Source organism: Gnatocerus cornutus, chromosome 8 (assembly GCF_029298725.1).
Source record: "Gnatocerus cornutus isolate USDA-ARS CGAHR chromosome 8, icGnaCorn1.1, whole genome shotgun sequence".
Lineage (NCBI taxonomy): Eukaryota > Metazoa > Arthropoda > Insecta > Coleoptera > Tenebrionidae > Gnatocerus > Gnatocerus cornutus.
Window position 1 is genome coordinate 10,518,847 of NC_142240.1, and position 26,099 is coordinate 10,544,945.

Sequence of the window (26,099 nt, forward strand, 5' to 3'; positions counted from 1 at the left end):
TTGAACACAAAGCTCAAAATCGCAAACGATTTTTTTCATTCAAAGCGCATGTCTTCTCACAACTAATTCCCTAATTGTGGAGATTATTTTAATTTGACTTATTAATTAGCTGCGGTTACAGAGACGCCCTCGCTACACTCTGCAAATTAAAACTTTCGCGATAATTAAGGACGAAATCAAAATTTGGGCTGGGTATGCAACCAATTATACAATTTTAAATTTTTTGGCCAAACAATTTCGCGCAATTCTAGTTCTTTGTTTTCTTAAATTATTTTGTTAAAATTACAGAATTAGAAACTAAAATTGCATTAGTTCGAATTTTTTCAATTCGGTCAATTGAACCGGCGTGGAAATAGTACTGTCATGCACAACTCCACTAGAATCTGAAATTCCCGAAATAGGTCAACTTTTAAACCCAAAAAAATGATTGTATGCCCTTTTCACCGTCCCGTTTGTTTAAAGGCGTGATACTTCCTTTCAGGCGCTCAAACTGGCAGTTTATCTCCCAAAATCGTTGCATTTTCAGTGAGTGATAATGACAGTAAAAAGTTTGGTTAGAATCGATGACAGTTGTCAGTGACAGCCAGTGGTTTAGTCGCCCCACGATGCCCCCAAACGCGCTTCAACTTTTATAACATTTACAAACTGCGATGTCTATTAAGCAAGAAGCCCCCGCCCCCGAGGTGGCGGTTATCAAGCAAGAAATAGACTCAATTCTGCCTCCCGATCCTGCGTTTTTAAGCTTGAAACAGGAGACTCCTGAGTCTCCTGATGCTAAATCAGAGTCCGAGTCCCACTGTAAGGTGTGTAAAAAGCAGTTTCAAACTGAGGAAGACTTGTATGATCATATCAACTCAAAGTTAGCTGACAAGTCTTTTTCTTGTTGTGCTTGTGGTAAGAAATTTCGTGATAACACACAGTTGAATGTCCATGCGAGGCGACACACCGGTGAAAAACCTTACGAGTGTAAAGAATGTGGGAAGAAGTTTTCTATTAATGGGAATCTGAGTAAACATATGAGGACTCATACAGGAGAGCGCAGATTTGAGTGTGATACATGTGAGAGGAAATTCACGCAATTTGCACATTTGGAGGATCATATAAAGACGCATTCAGGGGAAAGGCCATTTAAGTGTGAAGTTTGTAAAAGTGCTTTCAAAACTAAAGCGAGATTAAAGAAACATAGGAAGAGTCATGAAGAAACGACGATGACGAGACGATCAGTGCAGTGCCCAATTTGTCATAAAATGATGAAGACTATGAAGCAGTTAACAAACCACATGGATTGTCATTCTTCAGATAAAGACGTTTATCAGTGCGATATTTGCGGGAAAGGGTTTCATAATGTCGTTTATTTACAAAACCACCAAAAAACGCACTCTGGCATTAGGCCGTACAAATGTAGTTTATGTGAAAAAACCTTTATTACCTCAGCGCAACTAAAACGCCACTATAACTCACATACAGGTGATAATTTTTTAGTGTGTCTTTAATTATAATTATGGTCTTCCAGGTTACAAGCCTTTCACGTGCGACATGTGCCCCAAATCGTTCCCCAATCTCCAGAACTTGAAGAGGCATAAACTGACCCATACAGGAGAGAAAAACCATGCGTGTACCATCTGTGGAAGGAGTTTTATGATTGTGGAGAACTTAACCAGGCATATGAGGACCCACACAGGGGAAAAACCGTACCCTTGTGATGTTTGTGGGCGCCGGTTTGCCCATAGCACCACTGTGAAAGAGCACAAGAGGACCCATACTGGGGACAAACCGTATGGTTGTGGGCTTTGTGATAAAAGATTTACCATAAATAAATTATTGTACAAACATATAAGGACGAAACATCCCGAGGATTTTAACGCGTTTAAAGAAATGAACATGAAGAAAAAGTACGATTTGAAGTTTTTAAGTGCAGACTTGAGACCGAATTTTTTCCCTGTCATGGAAAATATAATGCCTGAACCCGCGCTTGCTGTTATCAAAGTGGAGAAATTTGACGCAGATGATTTGTAAATAGTATTGACCACCGGTCGCTCGTGTACAATTGTAGAAATTAAATGAGTGTTGGTGTTTGTATATTTATTTTATAATAAAAGAAACCCGAGAACCTTTTTTTGTACAAATTTATTAAATGCAAGTTTATTCATCTTGCACAACGGTGGTCTTTTCAGACACATACAATCCATCTAAGAACATACGAATATCCTTATTTTTCACGGTCGTGGATTGTTGAATAAGCGCTGCGGATCTAGATACATCCTCCAGAGAATTTCCTTCAATAATCAACTCGTCCTTTTGTTTAGCGGAGTTTTTAACAGTAACCCCCGACGCCATTTTCACTCTAAAACCCCCACGTTAAAAAAAAAAAACACAAAATCAAACCACTCACCTTCTAATGTATTTCTCCCCTAAGAAATTCCTGATTTCAATAACTGAATCGTTTTCAGTTGTCACACAATTAATGGGAAAATGGGCATACACAGCCCTCATTTTGTATTGGTAGCCCTTAGTGACCCCCTTCAACATATTCTCGACATGGGAACACACTGTACGCACTGCGGCTAATTCTTTCTTGGAGCCAAACCATTTTTCTACCTTGAGAAGTCGAGGAGTGACCATATGAATGTCAACAGCGAGATGTTTGAAACAACGTTTCAAAACACCACGGGGGCCCTTCACGGTCACCAGACGGGACTTGGCATGTACTGTAATCCCCTCAGGGATCTTCACCGTTTGGTTCGTAACGATTTGCTTCATCGTGCTGAAAAAGAAACAATGACATAACCTATAAGTCAAAAGCACAAACAAAAAATTAAGGAAGGGCTTTTTGGGGAAAATTGGAGTAGGAACAGGTCGAGGAGGTAAAGGTGGTGATCATCTAATAAGGTGGATGATGAAAATACCGTTGATTTTAGTGATGTTTTCGGATTTTGGTAAAAATATTTCATGAACACTAACCTCTCACGTTGACGTTTCGAAGCGGAAAAGAGATGGCGAGATGTTGGGGGAATTCGCGTTGCCAACAGTACAATGGCGCAACCTAATTGAAATTTAGAATTTTACTTAAGGATTTGTTGAAACTAATGATCTAAATCAGTACCCGCAGGTGCTAGTTTAATTGTGTAATAATTTTGTAACTTTTTAAACTAAAATTAATAATAATTATTTCTATAGGCAACCAACAATACAGTCACGTCAGCCACTCACAGTAAAACGAAAAAAAAAATCTAATTTGGGTCGGTTCCTCAGTCTGAAATTGATTTTTTTACAAATTTATTAGACCTCAGAAGCAAGAATCTGAAATAGATTATCCAATTTGGTTCTTTGTCAATTTTTAAAAAAATATAAACATTTACGTAACTTGAACCTTTTCGATAAAAATAAAAACTAAAAATAATTTCATTTACTCCTCATTTATTTTGAATACCGCATTTCAAGGTCATAATTTGTGACAGTTGTGGAGCTTTACGACAAATTTAAGAGGATTTATGTATTGAAAACAATCACGAACAGGTCTTTGGGTGTTCCAGTACTCGTTTATGTTCAATTCAATGGATAAATCTTCTCAAATTTGCCGTAGAGCTCCACAATTTTCACAAATTATGACCTTGAAATGCGGTATTCAAAATAAATGAGGAGTATCAGAAAACACACACACCAGAAAACAGAATTTAGGCTACGATTTTAAAAATTAACTACATACTTGGTTATTTGTTTTATTATTTAATTTAATACTTTCAGTCAAGATTTTTTTTTCAAAAAAACTAAATTTTCGAATTTCGAAAATAGGATCTCTCTACCTGTCGTAGTTTCCGTGATATGGAACACCGATTTTTTCGGACCTTCAAAATTTTAATCGGCCATAACTAATTTTCAGGAGGTTTTTTTTTGGATCATTTTTAAGAAGTTTTTTTGGGTGAAAATAACGCTGAATACCTTTGAGTTGAATATCAATCGAAAGAACAGCTTTAAGTCTATCATCTGCCCAAAGCTCAGATCGGTAGGACCAGTAGTTTATTCTAAGCAACAGAAGTGTGAGAAAAACGATTTCGGAGACATGGAGCGTTAAATATTTCAGAACTGAAAATTCACTATGCAAATCTTTAATCCTTTCCAATTTATTTGTCTGTAAACGTAAGTTAAAAATTTGAAGAGTTTTAAATTCTGCGTGAAATGAGTACTAATAATTTAAGTTTGTTATCCTTTCTCTTATCGCACTTTTAGACAAGACACATTTCATAGCTTAAGTTGTTAAGTTGTTAAGTCCATTTTAGAACAAAATAAATTTTCAATTTTATAAAAAGAATAACAGACACGTACAGCGTTAGATCCTTTTATGAGTTATTACTTTTTTCTCAAACTTTCACATCTCGGATTTGTCGGCAAATATGTTAAAAAATAAAAATTTCTCGAACTGGGTTCCAAAAATTTAAAATGGATTTAGCAACTTAACGACTTAAGCCGACGTTTTAAATAATTCATTAGTTTGAAATAAATGGGACCCTAAAAGGGTGAATGTCTATCGCGATTACACTATTCGTAAGTTGGCTTTTTTATTTGCTCCATATACCAGATTAATTTAAAACGAAACAATCAAAAAGTTACCTGAAATCATTGTGGAAAGTGATCACAAAATGTTTCCTTCCATTAAACAATCCACAATGTCGCCACATGTAAATTTAGTTTCACCCTTGAAGAATACAAACTTGAACAATTGGGCACTGTAAACCTCACGTTATTGTAGTCAACGTTTTATTCCCAACCTTTTGGTGATTTTCATTGGCAATGCCATCGACATAAATTCATTGGCGCACCGAAATTTCTGCACATGAGCTTAACATAATTTTGTCAAAATTTCAGTGCTCTAGTTCCTTAATAACTTCTCAAAACAAAAATCATTATCAGTTTTATCTACGTTTTAAACTAAATTAGAATTGACTTCTTTACAAATCAGATTGATAGACAATCCTGTGGAAAAACTTAATTGAACGTATTTCCTACTACGAATTGTTTGCAACAGTTAGCTGCAAAATCATAAAAACGTAAATAGTAGGCGTCGCCAAAATTCCCATAATGGATCTTCCGCCAACGCAAAAAAACCTAAGAAAACCCAACAACTCCTCCCAGAGCCGATCTCAATTTCCCATGAGAACGCCTGGAGCGCATTTCTTTCCTTGGAATATTGCAGAAACTGATGTTATTTTAATAACAATAACATAAAACCAACACCGTTTTGCTTTCCTTAATAAAGGGAAACACGGAGAGTAAAAACGGGAACGAAATTTTGTCTTACCTACGATCCCTTGTAGTGAAAAACTGCCTGAAAACATTTACATAAACCACATGAGTACTGTAAACAGATTGGAATGTGACGTTTTTTTTCTGGGAAATCCGTGCGTTTTGTTATGAAATTAATTCATTTTCGACATCTCCTTGTTAAAAAATCGAAGGATATAATTCCGAATTTCCCGTCCATTTATATCGCTGACTGTAATTATTATTATTATCACCTTTTGTAAGACAGGAGCATTTGTGGAAATTTTTTAAACTCGCACTTTCACTAATTAAATCTGAAGATTTAAAGCCAAAAGATTCCAAATGTAACTTTCTAAAACTGAACAGCTGTATGATAGAAACTAGTTTTTCATAATTATTACGGCGCTTATAAAAATGTCTGAGCTAGGATTAACGTTTTTTGACGACTTTGAAATGAAAACTTCCCGTGTTTATTACATTTTATTAGAACCATATAATATATTTTTGTGTTTAGAAATGTGCTTATGTTTTTTAAAAACATACCATTTTATATTACAGTAACTAACGCAAAAGTAACTATTTACATATAATACAAGTAAAAAAATCACGAAAATAACCGTTTATGAAAGCTAACTAGAATAATCATAATTATAACAATGATAAACCCAACTAATATAGTTGAGACACTTGCATCCAGACACAAACTGAGCTCGCCCGTGAAAAATGAGTAAAATTTCAACGAACAAGTAATGTTAATATAAATATTTCGATAACTAAATGAAAAAAGGAGCAATGGTAACAAAGTTAAAAAAGAATTGTACTAAAAGTATGTATAAACAAGATACGTAAACAGGCATACAATAGAAACAATGAACACGCAGTTTAGAACTGCAAACGTATAACATGAAGAGCAAAAGCTCAATAAAGCATTACAAATACATTTGAGTATTAAAAAATTTCAAGATTTCTCTCAGATCTAAAGGCACAAAATCACATCCTCGTTATAAATATTCAGAAAATAGATTTTCTTTTTGGACACTCTATCTCACGCCGTCTTTACACAATGTACAATAATAAAAACAAATTTACAATTCACTACAATCGATTCAATAAATATTATTAAACCTCGACTCCCAATACCCTATCAACGACATACTCGTATCGACCCGATTGCGCACTATCTTCATTGTTCTTCACTTCACTATTGTCACTTATACTATTTTCGTCTTTTGATTTTGTCGTGTCCGAATGGCACTCGTCGGACGGCAAGAAAGGCACGTTGCTGTTGACTCGCGTGAAAAACGCCATCTTCTCTCTAAAAAAACAACACAAATAAACTTCCACTCTCAATAAAACAGTCTTACAACTTACTTGAATGAAATAATATCAGGCTTGCCATTTCCCGCTTTCGTCTTCCTCAACTTGTAAATTTCCTTCGACACCTTCTTCAGCATTTTCTCGACTTTTTTCTCTTCGGGAGTCTTGGGACTTCTAAAGCTCTCTGCATGCGCAATCAAGTTCTGAATCCTCTCATCCTCGAGAATGTACGTCGCCATTTCGGTGTCTCCTTTCTCTTTTGCTTCCTCCAACTTGGACTTCAACTCCCTCAGCCTCAATAACTCGGAATGCAGCATGTCTAACCGCGTGTGTTGCGCCTGCAAGTCTAATTCCAGATCCAAGGAAGTTCTCGCTGTCGTGGTCATGTGTGATTGAGGACGTGTCGCCACAGATTGTCTCCTGAACCTCAATGATCGCCTCTCAATAGCGTGCCTCTCAAAAGGCTTGCCTCCTCGCCTGTAAAGTGGCATCGCACTATCGCTATCACTTCTATTCAACTTGCAGATGTACTGGTTCTTGGAGACGTGAGCGCTGGGGGTGAAAGTCTGGGAACGTTTGATCACCCCTCTGTCATCCATAGGGGTTCCCGCGGCGGCTAGCTTCATCTGTTTCGCATGCTCGGGATAAAAAGCACACTCAGTGTTCGTTTGTTTGTCGGAGAAGGTCTCAATTTCTTCATCGAGGACTTCCAAGACTTCCACGTCCTCTTCATCTTCATCGATCTCTTCTTCGGATTCATCGCTTTCGCGGTCCATACAGGTGTATAACTCCTCAAGGGTGAAGTTAACGGTGTTGAGGAAATTCATTGGGTCTTGGTTTCTAGTAAGAGTTGAAGTTTGTGACGAAATGATCGTAGAATCGTCTGAACTCTCTTCTTTTACTGGTTGTTTTGAAGAAGGATCTATTGATTCGTGGCGAGAAATATCAGACTCTTGGCGAGGGTGCGACGACTTGGACTCTTCCCGACTATCCATCAGCTGTATATTGAGAATATTGTACCATTTCTGGGACACTTGCTGGACGTTAAAGTCGGCTAAGCTAACTTGAGTGCAACCCTGAGAAAAAAACACTCATGACGTCGGTTGTATTTGAAGAAACAGAAAAACAAGAGAAATTGGTTTGTTTACAAAGTTTTATGCGCGCCGAAAGTATTTAAATTGTCCAATTATTGTCTGCAACTTTGGCGATAAGATTTTTAAACAAACGTTTTGTAATTACTACTCGTACTTGCATTCCATTCATATCTTGGTTTTTACACCTTCGGAAAGTATTGTTTTGACGTCTCAAAATATTTACTTGAAGCAACTGTTTAAACAAGATAATTTTTTGCGATAGACGATATAAGAAAAGTCGTGATCGCATAACTGCGCGCTATGTTTACTTTCAAGTCGTAAAATGCATCGCTTTTCTAAACACTTCTTTGCTTTTACTTACCACACACTTTTCTTGTTCTTCAGTCTTGCTCCACACGTTCAACTGGAGCGTCTTCGTGTAAAGTTTATTGGCAGGTACGCTGATAGTGAAAATATCACCAAAACTAGGTTTCTTCAAGTCTCTCACTGGCTTTGTGCAGAAAAGCGGGGGCGGCGACGCTGGGAGCAGCGCGATCTTGATATACCTGCAAACAAACTTATAAATACTGTGCGACTCGACCTTTTTCCGTTAACTTACACTTGGGCATTTTCCGTAATGTAGAGCGCACACAAATTCCGCACCCTTTCCACACAAATGCTCAGAATGTTATCAGCAGGAACATATTTCAGTTTAAGTTGTACTTGAGGCGTGTCGACATCTTGATCTTGCAGAAGCTTCTTTCTGTTGGAAGCTTCAAAAACTCCAGAGTCTCCTGCTACCGATTCGTCGCTAACTGCAGCCGAAACCGACCTTGTGTTAGTCCCCGAAGATGATGTCCGTGAAAGAGCTGTACCATCGTGGTCAAGAATCGGTGGTGGTGTTTCCGAGATGGGTGACAATGGCGGATCTCCTGAACTTTCATAAGAATAACGACTGATTTTGTGTTGGGCTTGGGGTTCTTGGTGGCCCAGATCCTCAATCAGTCTTTGTACTTGACGGTCACGTTCAACTTGTTCGTAAGAAGGTGGAGGAACGCTGCAGGGGAGGTTTTCGTACATGGGGGAGACTGGCGGTGAGACGGAAGAAAGGGAGCTGCGCGGGGAAAGAGAAGGTTGGGAGCGGCAAGGGGATGGGGTGGAGTATTTGGCTTTGAGGACGCGTTCTACTCTTCTGTGTAAGTCTAACATGTCAACGGGTTTGTCTAAATTGGGGACGCTGGTGGTGCATTGAGGACCACCGTAGATGTCCGTGAAGCTCAAGCCGGAGCTCAAAGAGCCTTTGCTGCTTGTTGTTGATAAGGAACCAAGACTAGAACTGCTACTGACTGAAAGCGTGCTTGCCGACAAAGTCTTCAAGTGCGACTCCAAATGCGTCATTTGACGTAACGCGTCTCTAAGCTGCTGAAGAAGAAGTTGCTTCTCTTCGTGTAACCTCAACCTGTCTGCTATCGCTCTATTAGACATCTCCAGAGCCTTGTTTAAGTCTTGCTCTAGCCTCTTGCATTCCAACTGTATTCCGCTCATTTCTTCCTTCGACCGCATCCTTGGAGTGATACTTCTCAACTCCCTCAACAATTGTTCTTTTTCTTGGAAGAGCAAAAGTCTGTCTTTATCCGACTCCACTTGTCCCGGTTGTACCTTCTCCTCCAAATCCGCGAGTTTCTGCTGAATATGTTGAACCTGTTTCCTCGCTTCATCGTATTCTAGCCTCATTTTCGCCATCTCAGCTAGTCTCGTACCGATCGGTACCAACTCGCAACTCAAATCCGTCTGCGAGGCGGTACTCAACTTCTCTTGAGGCAGACTCAAAGTGGAAATATCTGGCGACCCTTCCGACAACTGAAGCCTCGTCAAATCGTCCTTCAACTTCGCCAACGACTGCATCAACTCCGCTTTCTCTTTCTCGCCACTCGAGAGAGATTTCTGAATGTTGACCAACTCGGCCATGATAGCTTGAGCTTCCACGATATTATACCCTTGATGCGAGTTAAGTTTCTGTTCAACACTAAAGAAAAAAATTAACAAAAGTAATTTTTAGAATGGCGGATTCTTCTCTGAACTTACGTTGTTAGCGTGTCGACTCCTTTTTGCGTGTACCTCATTTCATTACGGATCTGTTCCAACTCAGACTTTAACCTGGAGACTCTATTTTTGGCCAAGGCGACATCCGATTTGAGCAGGTCGGGGTCGTATTTGGTGCTCACGCCGCTGGCTGAAGAGTACAAGCTGGTTCGGGAGGTCGCCAAGTTCGCCAAGGCGTTATTGAGATGATTGTATTCATCTTGAGCCAACATTAGTCTTTGAGATTTAACATGGTAAATGTCCTTCTTTGCCTGAAAATAAAAAAAAGCAGCGTTAGCATTGTGGAACGCCAAAAATAAACCTGATTCAAGCGGTAAGGAATGTCATTGTTAACTCCAGAAATATAAAAAAAAAAAACTTAAACTTGAATTATGGAAAAGTGGATAAAAAATAATGGCGGCTATTAAAATGTAGTACTCATTTTAAGATGATGTAATGTCAGTTTGTATAAACGCAGAGTAAACAAAAAGTCTTCGATCGTATACAGATGGAAGCATAGATTTTTTTGTCACTGCAGCAATCAATGATCACATTCAAACTACTACAATTTAAAAACTCGTTTGGACCAATCGTAAAGGTGATTACTGCTCTTTAATTTAATTTGAACATTGTTGGTACCAATAAAGCGGCGTCTAAGCTCGCAACAGAACGCGTAAACGATTTCCGAGAAACCCAAATAAACATAGTAATTAGTCCATCAATTCCCACCATCATCACTTAAACTACCAAAAACCATTGAATTAATTGAAACGGTCTTGGAGTACCATCATCCGCCATAAACTCCAAGATGGACCGTTACTAAAACGCCTCCAATTCTCCCGAGATCGCAGCATTCTACAAAACCAATAACAATAAAGTCCCCACCAGGGGGCTCATCATTAATTAACCCGACATCCTATTACCAACATCCCACACGAAAATATCACCACTAGTCTCGACCCAGCGCGCAAATTCTTAAGAAAAAAAAACTTGAAATTGTGATAAAACTCACGACTCTGACCCCATAAATAGGGGCGCCGTAGTGATACGAAGCCGGTAGCGTCCTGAAGCCGTGTTGGGCACTTTGACGGTGAAAATGTATGGTGGCTGGAAGAGTGTGCACTTCGAGTGCTGGCACGTACTCGTAGCACAAGGGCCACATCTCGACTGTTGCGCTTCTTGTGTCGGGTTGTCGGTGGTCGGCCTTGGCTCTGTCCTTCGCACCCTGCCGACTGGCCCGGGCCACACTTTAATTTCCGTGTGTGCCGTGCATTCCAGAGGTCACGCGGACGGCCCCCGAGGGGCGAGGGGTCGACCGCATTGTTTCGCGTGCGAGCGGCGGCTTGGAGACTGCGGCGTCCGGACGCCCACGGGGTACAAAATAAAAGAGCGAAATTCTTATTTCTTAGCCGCGGATAACGTCATCGCCGAAGTTCAAGGAAGACCGGAATTTTTCGATGGAACAACGTAAAAAGGACAAAACAACCCCTCGCTTGCGGAGCTCGAGTTGCAATTCTTATTTCAAGTCCAAATTTTATTCCCTGCTCAAACATTTCAGATCAGTTCAATTCGAGAAACCCTTATTGTTTCGAATTCAAACTGCATTCACAGTGAAACTTCAAAGGAAGTCTAAATTTTAGCATTCAGCTTGAAAGTTCAAATTCTTGATGCATGGTCCAAAGTCAAAGTCGAAATTGTACATTTTAAATCCTAAAGATTTGAGTTTCAATGAGCGAAGCAACAAATCTGAGAAAATCTGGACTTAAACTTCAGATTTGGAAGATTAGGATTATCAGTAATTAAGTTAAACCCCATAAATCCTAGTTATGGGAAAGTCAATAAAGTTGTCATCTCCAACCACAATGGAGCACTAAACTGCAAGAACTGTTAAGTCATTAGCAGTTGTCCCTGTTGCTAAAGGGATTTGTTCCAAATCTCATTTTCTGGATCTTTTTGGTGCCCAATCTCAATGGAATTCCCAGAATCCGTGGTATGGCTTATTGGTACCCTCACCCCCCTTCCCCGTTACATAATCCCATCTCCATTGTCCTCATCCGGCGATAAAACACAAAAACAACCTGTTGATCCGTGTGTGCGGAGCATCAGGCCAAAAGAATGCGTCTTCGTACTTCTTCGCTTGGGATCGGTGGAATGCAGTGGCCTGCTGGGATCGTGCGGCGTAACACAGGTAGCCGCTGCAACGCGCGCCCGACCCCCCTTCCTCCCCGAAACAAGTGCCAGGCCAATCCGCAGCACACTCGGACACACAAAAGATAATGTCGTGTTTTCTCCCCCCCCGTGAGCCCCCCCTTCGCCGCTTTTCACCACCTGTTCGCCGAGGGGGGACGGACCCTTTTTTTTTTTTGAGCGATTCTCTCTTATGTTTTCGCCGGAATCCGAACAGGCTCGACATTCCTGAGCCACGGCACGAGCCTCCGCCCCCTCCCCTTCGACGACCAATGGACACCGGGTGTTCAGTCGCTATAAAAGGTGTTCGAAAATATCGTATGTCAAAATACGGCGACACGTTGTCTGTCAAAATAAAGGACGAGGGGCGACGCGACGCTGGGGTCGAGGATGCGGGGGGTTATCGCGTTGACGCGGCTACTTCTGACGCATGGAATGATTCGAATTTGACGTTATTGAAAGGTTACGAAAACATGGGAAGAATTTATTACGGGAGATTAGAGTGAACTTTTTTGACCTGGCTTTGTCAGATGTTCGCTTGGATTGGAGGGAGGAACAAACTCAATGCTCATGGAGGAATATAAAGAACAGGAACAAAAAAAGAGGCGAAATGGGAGCAAAATGACTCATTGACGGTGTTTAACGACGAATTCCACGACAATTAATTGCTGACGTGATGCATAAATCATACTTTTCTGTTGAAAAATACCGAGACTTTCAACAATAAAACCACCACAGAATTAAAGGAAAGAGTTATTTTGTTTCAAAGCAGTTTCAGTTCGACGCCAGGAAAATAAATCATTCTGAAATGTAGTCGGACAGTTCTACAGAATTTTGGCCAATACGGCGGACAAAGAAAGACGAACACAATCTGCAGGAGTTCCTTCGTAGAAGTTGATAGACAATGATAATGAATAATGTTGAATTTTGTACTGCCTGGGGCGTGTGTCGAAGAGTAGTGGTTGAAGCTGATACCAAGGGGCCTCGAAAAAAGAACAAAAGAACAAGACAAAGAAGCTGGTCTAAATATCGGATGAATAAAAATTTGGTCTCCCCCTCTGGTGTCCTCGTGATGAACTGAGTAATAAATTCCATCAAAGCGAGTGACTAATTGTGTCACGGCAATTACCATTCCAAAACAAAACAATGACCATCTGCAGAAACGTCATTTAGGTTCAAGTGCAAGCATTCCGGTGAAAATCGCATAAAATCGGAAAGAGCCGCGTTGTTGAATTAATCAACGATTTAAAAGTCTGAAAGCTATATTACCATCATTAGCTTTTAAATAACAGCTTGATTGTGGGCCGACTTTACGACTTAATGACTTCTGATTTTCGTTGGCGGCGACTATAAATACGACAACAGCGCGAACATCATTCTGCATTCTTTCTTTCCCCGTTAAGATAAGAAAAATTCGCTCCCCAAAAGCGCGTATTTATCTCAGTTTTTCCCATGCAATTAGACCGGAATCAACCGCGTGGAACGGCAACATTTGAAAAATCCTAATCTTTTTTTACAGTTAGCTAATCAAGAACCGCACCGAGTCAGCAGCACGCACCTTCGACTCGATCGAAATACAGTTGCCCTGATCGACGCAGGTTTAAAAATAAGCTCAATACGTGCACATTTTTTGGATGATTTTGGATTGGGACAGTTGGGCCCCTCGAACGGACCTCTTGCAATAAATGCGATCCCTCCGGTTTTATTTCCACGGTCACATTCCGTTGCATGTGTGAGAGTGCGATGTACGCTCCACTGCACCTCCAGAATGCATCAGATAAATCCACGCATTGTCCAGAGAATAGCGCTACCATGGGCGGGGCCACGCGCATTTTTACACTGCAAATGACAAAAGATCTCACGAGTGGAATTCCAAAAATTCCACGCGAAAACCCATCGAGGAACGATAATAGGATCCACAGGATTACTGTCATTGATCAATAGATACGTTTTGACAACTTGAGGGCTTTAACAGTAGTTTTTTTTTCAATGGTCTTTAGCTCACCTCGAGGACATCTTGCGCCGTCTGCAAGTACTCCCTCAGCATTGCCTCCTGGATGGCCCTCCATTCCTGGCGAGGGTCCTCCAGCTGCGTGGACTCTGCAAAAAAAAACGATTTTTTATCTCGTCATGAAAAACAAAGCATGTAACACATTAGCTCGTTTTACGATGGTAACAAAACACCATAAAGTAATAATTGCTGTTAAGTGAGATTCCTTGAATCATCTCAGTGGCATCTGATTTATATGGCATTCTTTTTCGAGCAATTAGAAGTCAGTGGCGCCTCGTCTCACCAAACAATGACGATGGTACTTACGGGTTTGATGATTGATGAAGTATGGTCCAATCTGACCATCGTACGCCTCCTCCCATCCCAAAGGCAATTCGTTGCCGATGCAATCCGCGAATGTTTGTGGTTTCGTGAACCTGCAAATGACAAACGTAGTAAAAATGACGAAAAGGAGGTGAAAGTCTTGCAAAGGTGTGGCAAGCTGCGAGTCCGGAAAACGTTTAAATGACTAGAGAATGAAGTGGCGAGCTTTTCCCGAGGGTTCTTTCCGCCGGCAAAATTTTTGAGCAAGCACGACTATGATTAGCTCAAGACAAGTTCCACGGTAGCCATATTTGGTTCTAATTGCCTATAATCTACAGGGTGTGCATTTTTTGCTCTCTAGTATATCTTAAGTATCTCGTACATCCGGGACATTATAATAAATGAATAATGCATCACTCGCGCAACCACATCGGTGGATTTTTCGAATATTCCCCAAGCCGCGTCCTTATCAGCGTCGTCGTTATCACTCGATAAGCCAGCTATGTGACCCGCAAGGTCGTCGGGAAAAATTTTGGCATTGCTCCAGCGCAGCTCCATATGGCGTTCTCACCCCGGAAGGAAGGTCACGTGGGTGGGGGGTCGGTCACGGCCCCGTCGGCTGCGAGCTTCGTCTGAAGGGGGCTCGACCGTCACCGCATTCCAACGTTTCGTCCTCTTTGTCGGACATCTTCCATCCTGCTTTTGCACGCATCATTCCACAATACTATTCGTTCAGAAAACGTGCGCTGACGCGCTCGTTACTTGGTACGATTTATTGGAGGACGCGTACGCGCGTAACCGTATGGGGGTCGTTGGGGGTTACGTTTCGCAACGAAATTCCGCGCTGATAATAACAGAAATGGAATGCGGTTGCGGCGAAGGCGCTTCAGGCATACCTCTCAACACCAAATTCCCCAAGCAAAGTGCTGTGGGATATGGGAATTTTCAAAAACGAGTCCTGGACCCTTTGTAAGACCGATCAAAATAGATAAAATAATCCCCAGCGCAGAATTCAAGTTTCCTGCTGTTTGGACATTTCGGGTGGATCAATGGCATTCCTGCTTTGATTTTCTACATCGTTCTTCCGTTTCTTTGAGCAAGGAATTTAGAAGCACTCTGATTAATGTGTCCTCTTTACATGAAAAAAACGTTTCCTGTGCTTCAAAAACACGTCTAATTCTGCAGTTTTTCCCTCTCACCGGAGCCAAGAAGCGACATTCCATTCATAATTAATTTGAATGCAAAATTGTCATCTTTTACGCGTTTCAAGGTCCTCCTACACCATCTGTGTACAACAAACATTTAAATATTTACCATTCAATGCGCAATTTGGGTTGTAATCAAATTGGCAATAACACGTGCAAACAGGCCACTTTTCGTAAAACACAGCGTTTTAGTGTATGAAATCATGTTTCGTGGTAATAAAATTCAAATATACACATTTTGCAGTTTTTGCAAAACATCAATAAATTCGGCGAAGGGATATTTACATATTTGTATCGGTTTTAAGTTTCTATCTACCTACTTGTGATTTTCTCTTTTGAAATGTCAAACAATAGGAATGGAACATTTGTGGTACCCGGTGGAATTCCACGACGAAAAAAAAAGCGTGAAAAGTGTCGCCTTGGCCTGCAATTTCGATAAGCACTAGATTACTTAAAATTATTGTTCCACTGGTTTAACGTTAGATTGGTCATTGTTCCACGGTTCTCATAACATTAGGAATTTGATTTATGGAAGTTTTATTCGAAATGAGAAGTGTAATTGTTGCGTTTTTTGTGGCCCGACCTCATCGTTTACTCGAAATTTGGAGCATCTAGCTCTTCGGTCCGCTTTTCGTGTTTTTTTACTCCGGTGAAAGTGACACAGATTAGCGCTCCAGCGCTCCCTCCCATTTCCAAAATTTTCCTTTCCTGTGTTTTCTCGTTGATTTTGGCTTGAACGCAAAGAATTCCAACAATCCGGCCGACGTCCAAACATAAATTACATTTCAACTCGGTCTATAATTAGAAGCGAAATAACTTGGCAACGACAACGCCAGCGTTCGATCCGCCGTATTTAGCCAAGAAATTTCGACGTGTTTAGCACCTTTAAAGGACGCCGAACGCAGTACCGGACCTTGAGGAATTCCAACGCGATCGTCTCCTAATCGCCCGGATTTTTGTTTACCGGAGTGACTAACGCAACGCAAACACCATTTTCCAATGAATCGGAGGATCGACTTTCGAGACTTGTGTTTATTTGCGTTCATGTTAATCATGTTTACAGTTACGGAGCGGAGATTAACCGGGACGGAAGGCAAACAACCATAACCTGGACCAACCCTGAGGACGGCGGAAACGAAACGTCGGGATTTGTATTCGGTACGCGACGTGGCCTCAAAAGGGAGCTTATGTAACCGATGACGACGTTCATTAACCTAAATTCTGGCAAGGGAAGAGTGGAAATGAAGTTTTGACAGCGAAAGAACCAGTGACACACTGAAAAGAGGACGATTTCATTTGTAGAGCTTCTAACATGGAAAGTAACTGTACTTATTGTAGTACACTCCATTGTTATTTTATAACATAATTAAATACATATGTAAATGGAAAGCGACTGCACAGGGTGGCCCCAAACACGGCAACTCTGCATCAAGATGGGTCGCCGCCGTCCGCCAGATGTCGTCCCAGCATTCCATTCCCACGGACACCCTTCTTTGTGGGTCATCCGTGGTGAATAGTCCTTGACCGAGGTCAGCACCCCACTTGTGCCTCACCCTCGCCATTTCTTGCTGATTTTGTTTTTAAATGTAAATGAAACGAGCATAATTTATGTTTATTGCGATTAGGATTATAAAATTAACCGGTTGTGCGAAGAAAAATCGAAGCAACGGCGCGGTTCGCCTCCGTTAAAACCCGAGCTGAATTTCACAATTTTATGGTAATTGGTGGAGAGAGATAATTCCGTATGTGGAATTTTAATTGCGGTTATATTTAGATGTCGCCGCTAACCTGCGCGCTGGGCCTCCTCGAGTTTAAATTCAAGATGTCGCAGAAGAGGACCTCTTATGTTTCAATTTGCAGGATTTTTTTCCAATGTCTTTATCGTCATAAGGTGACTAAAACCTGCATTACTCATCACAGTTTGCTTAGATTAAGTAATTGCTGCTCCTGCCAGAAAGTGAGGATGCTGTGTCCTCGAAACATCAAATAGAAGAACTTTTTCTTTTGTTCTCTACTCGGTTTTCACGTAAGGCCTTTGCCTTGGATGTTTACCATTTCGAAATTCTGACCACAACAAAAACAGCGATTTTATGTCTATCGAAGTCGAAGACCGTGGTTCGAATTTCTCGTCAAACTAGTCTAGTTTGCATTCCTTTTTCAATAACAATAATTTCAAGATTAATTAATTCCTGACGTTCGTAGAAAAAACCAATTGTGAAAACTCATAGATAACACTACTCTGGGAAATTTTGATAAACACATTCTTTGCAAGCTTTTGCGTAAAGATCTCCTTTTGACAAAGACCCAGAAAATTCCGGGCTTCCGCAGCAAAAAAAATTCCCGCTGCCTCTTCGAATTTAATCTAGACCATCGAACATTCAAGTCCGAATTTGCTTCATCCTCTCCACGTAGAAATATCATGTTGCATTACCATACAATGGCCACTTCATATAAAATACCAATTAGAGCGACCTCTGACCTCACTTAGTTGGCCTACATCGGTTAATTGTATCGGCTATTTCTCCACGGTCATTTGCGTAAATTATCTGTTAAGTGGGTGTGGTCAGATAACATCCCCAGGTCAATCGAATCAATGAACTTTTTTGGTGAAAGAAAGGAAAAGGATGCGACGTCTGGATATTTATGACATCATAAAAATTAAGCAGCAACCGAAGTTGACTTTTATGATGCCGTCGCACGATCGAAAATACAGGAAACAAAAAATTGACCTCAGGTCAGCGACTGGAAAAGCGGATTCACGACGCAAGGACATTTGCCGCTCATAAATCAGAGGAATTTGCGACCTCTGACTGAGGTGATGAAAGGTCCATGCTGGAGGTGGCGCCTAAAGAGACCAGACAACGAAAAGGAGAAAAGCGCCTCTTGAGGAGCTCATTTTTAATCTAAAAAAATTATCTCACTTAATTTAGGTGTGCCTTAATAGAAACACGTCTTTTTAAAGGTCTTTGAAGCAAACGTACTTCATTTTCGGTTCATTTTAAATGCTAGAGGTCAAAATGTCAGTATTTGAATTACAGTTTAAAACACAATCTCGGCTGAATTGTTTAATAATAATTGTGTTTTCGAATAAAATTACCTACTATCAGCTATTTTCGTTTCTGTTATCAACAAGCTTGTGCAGTCGATTTATTAAAAAATATGACGCTCGAACATAACTAAGAAAGATTAGTTAGTTTTTTTCTTTTTAAATTGGTATGATGTAAATAAGCTCGACTGAAGCAGTAAATTCTTCAAATTTCTGAAATAGCTAGATAAATTACTAAAAGTACACAAATTATAGGTATGTGGACAGACAATTTCAATGCCCTATCCATTCTTGCAAATTGATTGCAAAATAATTGGTTAAAATGTGAGTAATTCGCCTTGTTCACATGTGAAAAGATCTGAAATTCCATACAATGTGTCCTGCTAACGACAGGAATAACAGAAAGTTCGCATTTTGACGAGACCAGGTTCAAATTATTCTCATTGAAAACTTGTTATTAAAACTAAATATTTCTGAATTTTTTGAATCAGCAGGATCAGCCAAACATGTTTTGTTGTAATTTTATTGAGTTTCCTGTTTGTTTCAACGCGCAAAAGACGCTTTAAAATATGAACATAACGTTTGTTATCTGCTATGTCGCAATGTCATAAATATGCAGGAATATCTAGACAAAGACTATTGGAAAATAAAATTGGATTATCAGTTGGGTGTTTACAATTTACGATTGAGATTTACTATGCCTAGTATTGTTGTAGAAAGATGATTCTATTTCTTATTGTGGGCAGAAATGTGTCCAAAATTTAACGCGTTTCGTAGTAATCAATGACGAATAGGTTGTTGTTCTAATTTTTGCTATCACCTTGTTTGCGACAATGTCGCAAATATTCCGAAAATGTGGGATTATCATCGAGTTATTTACAATTTACGATCGAGATTTACTATGGTCGTACTCCATTTCGAAATGTAAATATTTTTCAATTCAGAACGCAGTACTAGGAAGTTAGTGACGCATAACATTATCAGAATGTTCTGCTAGCAGGAATGCTGGATTCGAATTCAAGAACTTGTGGATAGTTCTTTTGGGGTTCAGTGGGATTCATCCCATGATGGATGCAAAATGTTGTGACAAGTGGAGTGAAAGTGGTCAATGCACCGCTCGGCGATGGAGGAGGAGGCAAAAAGTGGCAATAACAGCACATAGCGGTGTAATTGTTCGTGCCACTTTTGAGTGGTCGTTCTTCTGGTGGTGTTACATCACCGGGATTCGGGGCATCGGAGATAAGCGACATTCTTGCCCTTATCGGTCGTGGTCCGATAAGAAGCATACCTGAATGGTTAGTAATAGCGCGACGTCGAGGGTAGACCGCTTGGCGTCTCGCAACCACCGCGTCGCGACGCTCCGAAACCGCGTTTGTATTTTTAGACACAAATAACAATTCTTTGTTTCGCGCATATTTCCCAAATGATGGCAGCACTTTCAGCATGTTTTCTCGTGGGGGCTGTCGTTGGGGGTGAGTGGCCTACCTGTCTCGGGGGTCGATCCACGTAGTTTTCTTCGAATTGTGGTCGATAAAATATATTTTTCCGTCGTAATCCCGGCCGTAATCCCAACCTTCGGGTAAGGGTATCTCACCATTCCGTTTTCTTGGCATTATTCACAACAAAATCCATTCAAATTCACAGCAACTGGCACACACACCACTAACTACTCGGCCATGTTGAATACCACATTATCATGAGCGGTCGCGATCTGACGTCACCACGACACCCGCCAATGGGACGAGGCCGCTCTCGACTAAGGAATGCGGCGCACTTGCTCTCGGTGAATGGGCTGCAGGACTACGAAGACGGCGTTCACTGCAGCGAAACGCGAAATACGCAACACGCGAAACAAACACAGGAACACGCACCGCATTCACCCCCGGTGCTTTCACCCCCCGAACACCGCGGGATGACAAGGTCGTGGCACAACGGGCGAAGGAATGCGATTGGAATGCGTCAGGGTCCGTCCCACAGGCCACATTCCACAAAGTTTAATAGCGCCTGAATAGTTCGCATATTTTTTACGAGGTGGAGACAACGAGCTGCCAGATTTGCGATACCGCTTTTCAGATACCGCGCTACATCTACCGGCCACCAACGCAAGCAGCTTCAGGACGCTACCCAAAGAGCTTTCGCGAAAAAGCTCGCCCACCACACGCAGCCAGAAGAGCTTTCACTCGATTTTTGGACTTCCCGAAGCTGGGGAAGCTTCCACTTGGAAAATTGCTTTATTAACATTCTTTTCATTCTGATTGTGATAAAGCTACTTGCAGGGATTTAATTAGTAAAACCGGAGCTAATCGCATTCGAAGAATCAATAGTCGGGATTATCATTGCATTGAAATCACTCTGTTTTAGTTCCTGTACCATGTATAAATAATTACGCAAAATTATGAAACAAATCACGGGGTTAAGCAGACTTTGCAAATTCGTTTAAAATATTCAAGAGCTTTATAACTTGCAGAAGCTTTTTTAAATTCGTCTTTTGATTCTCATCTCCAGTCGTTCGAATTTTTCATAATCATTTGGGCTTATGAAATTTTGGTGATCCTTGCAACTTCGGAGCTACTTTTAAATATAATCCACAATGAAAGATGTTGATAAATGGATTGGCACATAAAATCAAGATAAACAATCAAACCAACATTCCATAAATACTCCAAATACTGATTTAGATCAATCACAACACTTGAACTGACAATTTTTTGGCTCAAAATAATTGATCGCTGAAGTGTCCTCATTACGTGGCACTTAATTTAAAGAACATGTGTAGATAATTGATAATAATTGTACGTCAAGCAATGCGTGCGATACTTCCTAATACTAATGACCTCTCTTCAAAATTAGAGATAAGAGCGTCCTTAGAAATGCAAAATCGATATGTAAACCACAACCATCACTGCATTATTAGTTGCGGCCCCAAGCTTCCCAAATTTTTAAACGTCCCCTCGGGTAAAGAGATCAGGTAAAAAAGCAAAGCATAAAAAATAATAAGCGGTTTCAGCGTCTACGTCTTTCCTGAACAGTAGGTGGAAAATAGTGGTGGAAATAACCTTGAAACGAATATTTTCTATTTTAATTCGCAACAGCGGAGTAGCGCAACATTAACATTAACATCTTCACATGCGTATCATAACTGCGCTTCTACTTCTTCCTGCAGAAACCGCAATTTGAATCAGTGTCAGGAAGAAACGTGAGCGATCACAAAAAATAGATCGGCTCCAAGTAAGTAGCTGCATTATTATTATTATTATTTAGATTACAGAATGACATCAGTGGTAAAATCCCACTATCTCGCATGTGATATTTTAACACATTTCTTGCAGTTTTGTACAATGTCGATCTTGCAACCTACACCAGCACCGCAAATTCGTCCTTTTGTTCGAATTATCGTCCAGCCAACAAAATCAGTGCGATTTCGATACAGTTGTGAAGATCGTCCAGGGACCATCCAAGGAGCCTCTAGTACTGCTGATAATAAAATCCCTTTTACGATACAAATTGAGGGATATCAAGGACGTGTTGGGGTGCTAATATCGTGTGTTACCAATGACCAACCATATAGACCACATCCACATAAACTCGTAGGCCATCCGAAGTGTAAAGACGGAGTTTGTTACCTGGAGGATGAAGTCACGAAAAATAATTCAGTTATTCGATTTCCGAAATTAGCAGTGCAATGTGTGAAAATACGAGACGTGCAAGAAAGCTTGAAGGTGCGGGAAGAGAAGCGAATTGATCCTTTTAGAAGTAAGTTTTTGTTTTAATAAAACCTCGTTTTGATGGCGTGTTTTTAGCTGGGTTTACACACAAGAACGACGTCAAGTCCATAGATTTGAGCTTTGTTAGGTTGTGCGTGCAGGTGTTTCCCATAAATGAAAGAAATGAACGCACCGTACTTGGACCGGTCGTTAGTGAATCAATTTACAACAAAAAAACGTATCCAGACCCTGTCATATTCCGACTGTCTCATTGCAACAGCTATGTGGACGGACGAGACGATGATATGATTCTTCTTTGCACCAAAGTACGTACTTCTGCTCCCTAACGTAAACGCTAATTTTGTTTTACAGATAGCGAAAGAGAATATTAGGATCCGATTTTTTGAAACCCTGAATAACGAGCTTGTGTGGGAAGACTACGCAACTTTTGATCTCAATCACGTGTATAATCAAACAGCAATTTGTTTCCGGCCACCAAAGTACTATAATCAACACATTCTCGGACCTGCCATGGTTTGTGTGGACTTGGTACGACCTTCTGATGGGGTACACAGCCCACCGTGCCATTTTGAGTACCTTCCAATATCTGCAAGTACGATTTAAAACTGTTTCATCCACGGAGTTCTAATTTTAAGTTTCAGAACCGGGTTTTTTAAAGGAGAAGAGGGTCCAGTACGACGGTAACATGCCATTTGCTCAATTTATTCAAAGCTGCTCTTCGGGTAAAGTTTCACCTTCTGGATCAGTGGACATGGGTACCCTACCGAAGATTCCTCGATTAGAGAAAATCGATCTTTTAGTAGATGTTCCGTGCTTCCAGCCTCTCACACCTCTAAGTACTCCTGAAGAGTGGTTACCGAAACAAGATTTATTATCACAAGATCTTCCTTTCGAAGTCAGTACACCGTCCACGTCAGAAAGCAATCTGCCTCTTTTCGTTAACAATATTAATCAAAGGACGCCGTCGTCGTCGAGGAGGAATACAGAGGAAGAGATTCCTTGTTTTAATATCCCTAATAACATCAACATGGACAGTGGAAACGGAATTTCCAGGCTTCTGGAAATGGATGTTGAAACTTTTAATATTAATTCCGGCGATCTGGAGATGTATGATGTAAATCGACTGTCTGGGTCTTTGAAAGAATTTGCAATCTCATAATAAGTATTGTTGTTATTAAATATTATATTTTTTTATATTGTTGAAAGTAAAAATAAAAATATTGTGAAAAAAAAGTCTCTATCATTTTTATCCTTCACATAAAAAAAAGAGAATTAGACTATGCATCGATCTTACTAAAAAAATTAAAAAAAAAAAATTAAATTTATGTAAATATTTACCAAGATATGAATCATATCGAGAAGTTGGTTTTCCCCATTTGTTGACCTTTAGCCTTGCAATCTGTTCAAGGTTAGACATTCTATTTCTTTGCAAATTGACAAATTGTATTTACTAGTGAACGGTGGCATTGATAATGATAAACAATAAAAGAAACTCTGGATTAGCTAACGATGCACCTAATTAATCTGTAAAAGTGTATGTAGGAGAAGATAAAATGTTAAAATCGTAAATTAACAATAAATAAAAACTGTTTTTACATAATGAACTATTATCAAAAGTCTTTCTAAGAAATTGATACGACCTCATTTCCGGAGAAGCGGGTATTTACTCACTATTAAAAAAAATACGCGATGAAGTAAAGTCGAAAGATAACATTTAACTCAAGCAATGCCTAGACAATTTGAACATTACACTCTCGTTGCCTAGGAAATTTTACTCCATTTCTAGAATAAGCTTCCGGAATTGGTTGTTAATTTTTTATCCTTTCTCGAATACTATTAAACTTAGGCAATTTTTGTTTTAAAATTTACCATCTGAATTGCTGCCGGCACCCTCCCTTGCTCTCTGGGTCATGAGTTCTGGGACACCTGTATAACAATTAAATAAGTGCAGCTCAAAATAATTTACGCGACGAAATTTTGAGAAGCGTATAAAGTCTATTTGGCATTAAAATCTCCAAATTGACTATGTCAAGGGTTCAATACTTTTGTTCCCTGATTGCTATATTGGGTTGCTGTTATTTTCCACATGCTAAACAAAAAAGAAAAGAATAAATATTGTATTTTGAATTTTACTTTTATAGTTTATTGTTTTTTTAACACTTTTGTTTTACTTTATGAATATAATTGTTAATTTTCCAAAGCGAGAAACAAATAAATTTATTATTTTTCTTGGGGACAACTCACACAAACGGTAGGTATTTATATTCTTTAAAAAAAAACAAAATGCGACTATATTAACAAAAAAATCAGATAAATATTTGTAAAATTTTGTTACACAGTGTAATCAAACTAGAAATTTTAGCCGTTATCATAAGATAACTAATAAATCAGCGCCCTGATAACGCCGATCAAATTTTTAACTAAAAATGATCTCTTATCGATCTCCAAACGACAAATAAGAAACCACGTCAACTGAATATGTTCGTGTTAATTTCCTTGCTTTTCCGCCCATTTCTGGTACGTTCCTTGCTCGAAATAGCTTTTATTTCTTTAGCTTGTATCTGCAGAGACCCCTTTAGAAATCGAAGTCGCTCATCAGTTGGATTATTTAGAAGAACAAATTTACTTCCCCATAGAACTCTACATTGCCGAATTCACAACTCACCTCGAGAATCTCATCACAAACTTCTCAAACTATGAAATTGAAGCAAGTGAGTTGATAAGATCGTACGCTCAAAGTGTCAGAGATGACATCAATGGAATTCTCCAGGTGTTTACTCAGTTTGAAATTGACACAGATTGCGAGAAGAACATTCATGAATTGAAGAAATCTAAAGCTGAGGATACTAAAATAGTTCTTCTTGATGGTATTAACAAGGCGCAAGAAGTCATTTCAGATGCGCGAAACGTTTTCATAAGTGCTTGGAACCGAACAATTGCGGTGAAATTAGCGGTTGAAAAATGCAAAATTAAGGTGGACAATAGTGAGTGTCTTTTTCAGGCTTTAGAGAGCATAATAGTGATGGAAAAGACTTTGCCTATGGTTATTGCAACTGTTCGGAAGAATCATGAGACTCGGTTGGAACTACTTGAAGAAGAAATTGTTGCGGAATTTGAACGAGTGGTGGTGAAAAACTTTGATAGGTACTTGGAAGTGTTAAACGAGTTTCTAGTTTGTGTAGCGAAATTAACTTGATGTTATGTGCTATCCAGTGATAATTCTAGTGATCTATTAAAATTCAGTTCTCACCAAATAAAATACCCAGAAGTGCTTATATAATTTCAATTAGAAGAATTCTGAAGAGCAATGAAGTCAAATTTTAATTCTTTGAGCATTCCCACAGAGCATGAATGGTAGTAGAAATTTGCATATTATGTAGTATGACACCTTGTGGTCATGTTGCTGACCACCATTCCGCAGCCATAAATGTGGTATTACCCACATGATTTTCCGAGAACGGTTTTTCTACTGAAAGGTGTGTCTTCCCAGGACTAAAATTAACATGGCGCGTAAAATCCAGTCCGTCGACTCGAAGGCAAGGTTAAAAAAGACAGAGCTTTTATTGAAAAATGACCAAAAAAGTAAAAAAAAAAGAAAGAAACGCGTCTTCTGTGGGGATTGTCCAGTAGTTTTCAGAGCCTTTTTTTCCCAATTGGTAGAAAACTGTAAGTTGAAACTGGTGTTGTGGTAGTACCTCCATAGATGGTACTCCTTGACAAAAACATTTTGTGCTACTGGCATCTGCAAAATGTTGGTTGCCTACGTACTTCTTTAGTGCGGGTACTTCTTTTTCTTATTGGAGTGCAGATTTCGTTCTGCACACTTAATCATAAATAATCACAAAGCATCACTTCCGGCATCGTGTTTTTTTCATGTCGCTTGACAATGAA

General features: G+C 39.9%; 5 protein-coding genes and 1 long non-coding RNA gene across 7 annotated transcripts; 4 read left to right on the top strand and 2 right to left on the bottom strand.

The window, feature by feature from the left end:
- The first annotated feature begins 358 nt into the window (after nt 1-358).
- On the top strand, nt 359-2,079 carry LOC148169694 (uncharacterized). The gene is made up of 2 exons (XM_088042956.1): nt 359-1,467; nt 1,514-2,079. Exons 1-2 carry the CDS (start codon nt 651-653, stop codon nt 2,014-2,016), a joined length of 1,320 nt encoding a protein of 439 aa, XP_087899082.1. The 5' UTR covers nt 359-650; the 3' UTR covers nt 2,017-2,079.
- Nucleotides 2,080-2,111: 32 nt separating this feature from the next.
- Nucleotides 2,112-3,071, bottom strand: RpL9 (ribosomal protein L9). Of its 2 annotated transcripts, none has more exons than XM_088042974.1 (3): nt 2,962-3,071; nt 2,393-2,764; nt 2,112-2,344 (listed from the first exon to the last, which is right to left on the bottom strand). In XM_088042974.1, the coding sequence occupies exons 2-3, from the start codon at nt 2,758-2,760 to the stop codon at nt 2,143-2,145; spliced, it is 570 nt and encodes a 189-aa protein (XP_087899100.1). In that variant the 5' UTR covers nt 2,761-2,764; nt 2,962-3,071; the 3' UTR covers nt 2,112-2,142. The 2 variants fall into 2 exon arrangements, with proteins under 2 accessions (XP_087899100.1, XP_087899101.1); XM_088042975.1 differs by having other exon boundaries at nt 2,907-3,016.
- A 2,655-nt stretch (nt 3,072-5,726) lies between these two features.
- On the bottom strand, nt 5,727-20,199 carry kibra (WW and C2 domain containing protein kibra). The gene is made up of 8 exons (XM_088042938.1): nt 19,969-20,199; nt 14,236-14,345; nt 13,924-14,018; nt 9,735-10,003; nt 8,269-9,675; nt 8,032-8,215; nt 6,631-7,652; nt 5,727-6,574 (listed from the first exon to the last, which is right to left on the bottom strand). The coding sequence occupies exons 1-8, from the start codon at nt 20,094-20,096 to the stop codon at nt 6,379-6,381; spliced, it is 3,411 nt and encodes a 1,136-aa protein (XP_087899064.1). The 5' UTR covers nt 20,097-20,199; the 3' UTR covers nt 5,727-6,378.
- Nucleotides 20,200-21,268: 1,069 nt separating this feature from the next.
- On the top strand, nt 21,269-21,594 carry LOC148169697 (uncharacterized). The gene is made up of 2 exons (XR_015770542.1): nt 21,269-21,438; nt 21,491-21,594. It is a non-coding gene; the product is annotated as an uncharacterized LOC148169697 (long non-coding RNA).
- Nucleotides 21,595-21,622: 28 nt separating this feature from the next.
- LOC148169698 (embryonic polarity protein dorsal-like) lies at nt 21,623-23,441 on the top strand. Its single transcript, XM_088042954.1, has 5 exons — nt 21,623-21,711; nt 21,813-22,236; nt 22,284-22,513; nt 22,560-22,800; nt 22,850-23,441. The coding sequence occupies exons 2-5, from the start codon at nt 21,822-21,824 to the stop codon at nt 23,365-23,367; spliced, it is 1,404 nt and encodes a 467-aa protein (XP_087899080.1). The 5' UTR covers nt 21,623-21,711; nt 21,813-21,821; the 3' UTR covers nt 23,368-23,441.
- A 1,151-nt stretch (nt 23,442-24,592) lies between these two features.
- On the top strand, nt 24,593-25,479 carry LOC148169699 (uncharacterized). Its single transcript, XM_088042969.1, has 2 exons — nt 24,593-24,725; nt 24,763-25,479. The coding sequence occupies exons 1-2, from the start codon at nt 24,687-24,689 to the stop codon at nt 25,402-25,404; spliced, it is 681 nt and encodes a 226-aa protein (XP_087899095.1). The 5' UTR covers nt 24,593-24,686; the 3' UTR covers nt 25,405-25,479.
- Nucleotides 25,480-26,099: the final 620 nt, after the last annotated feature.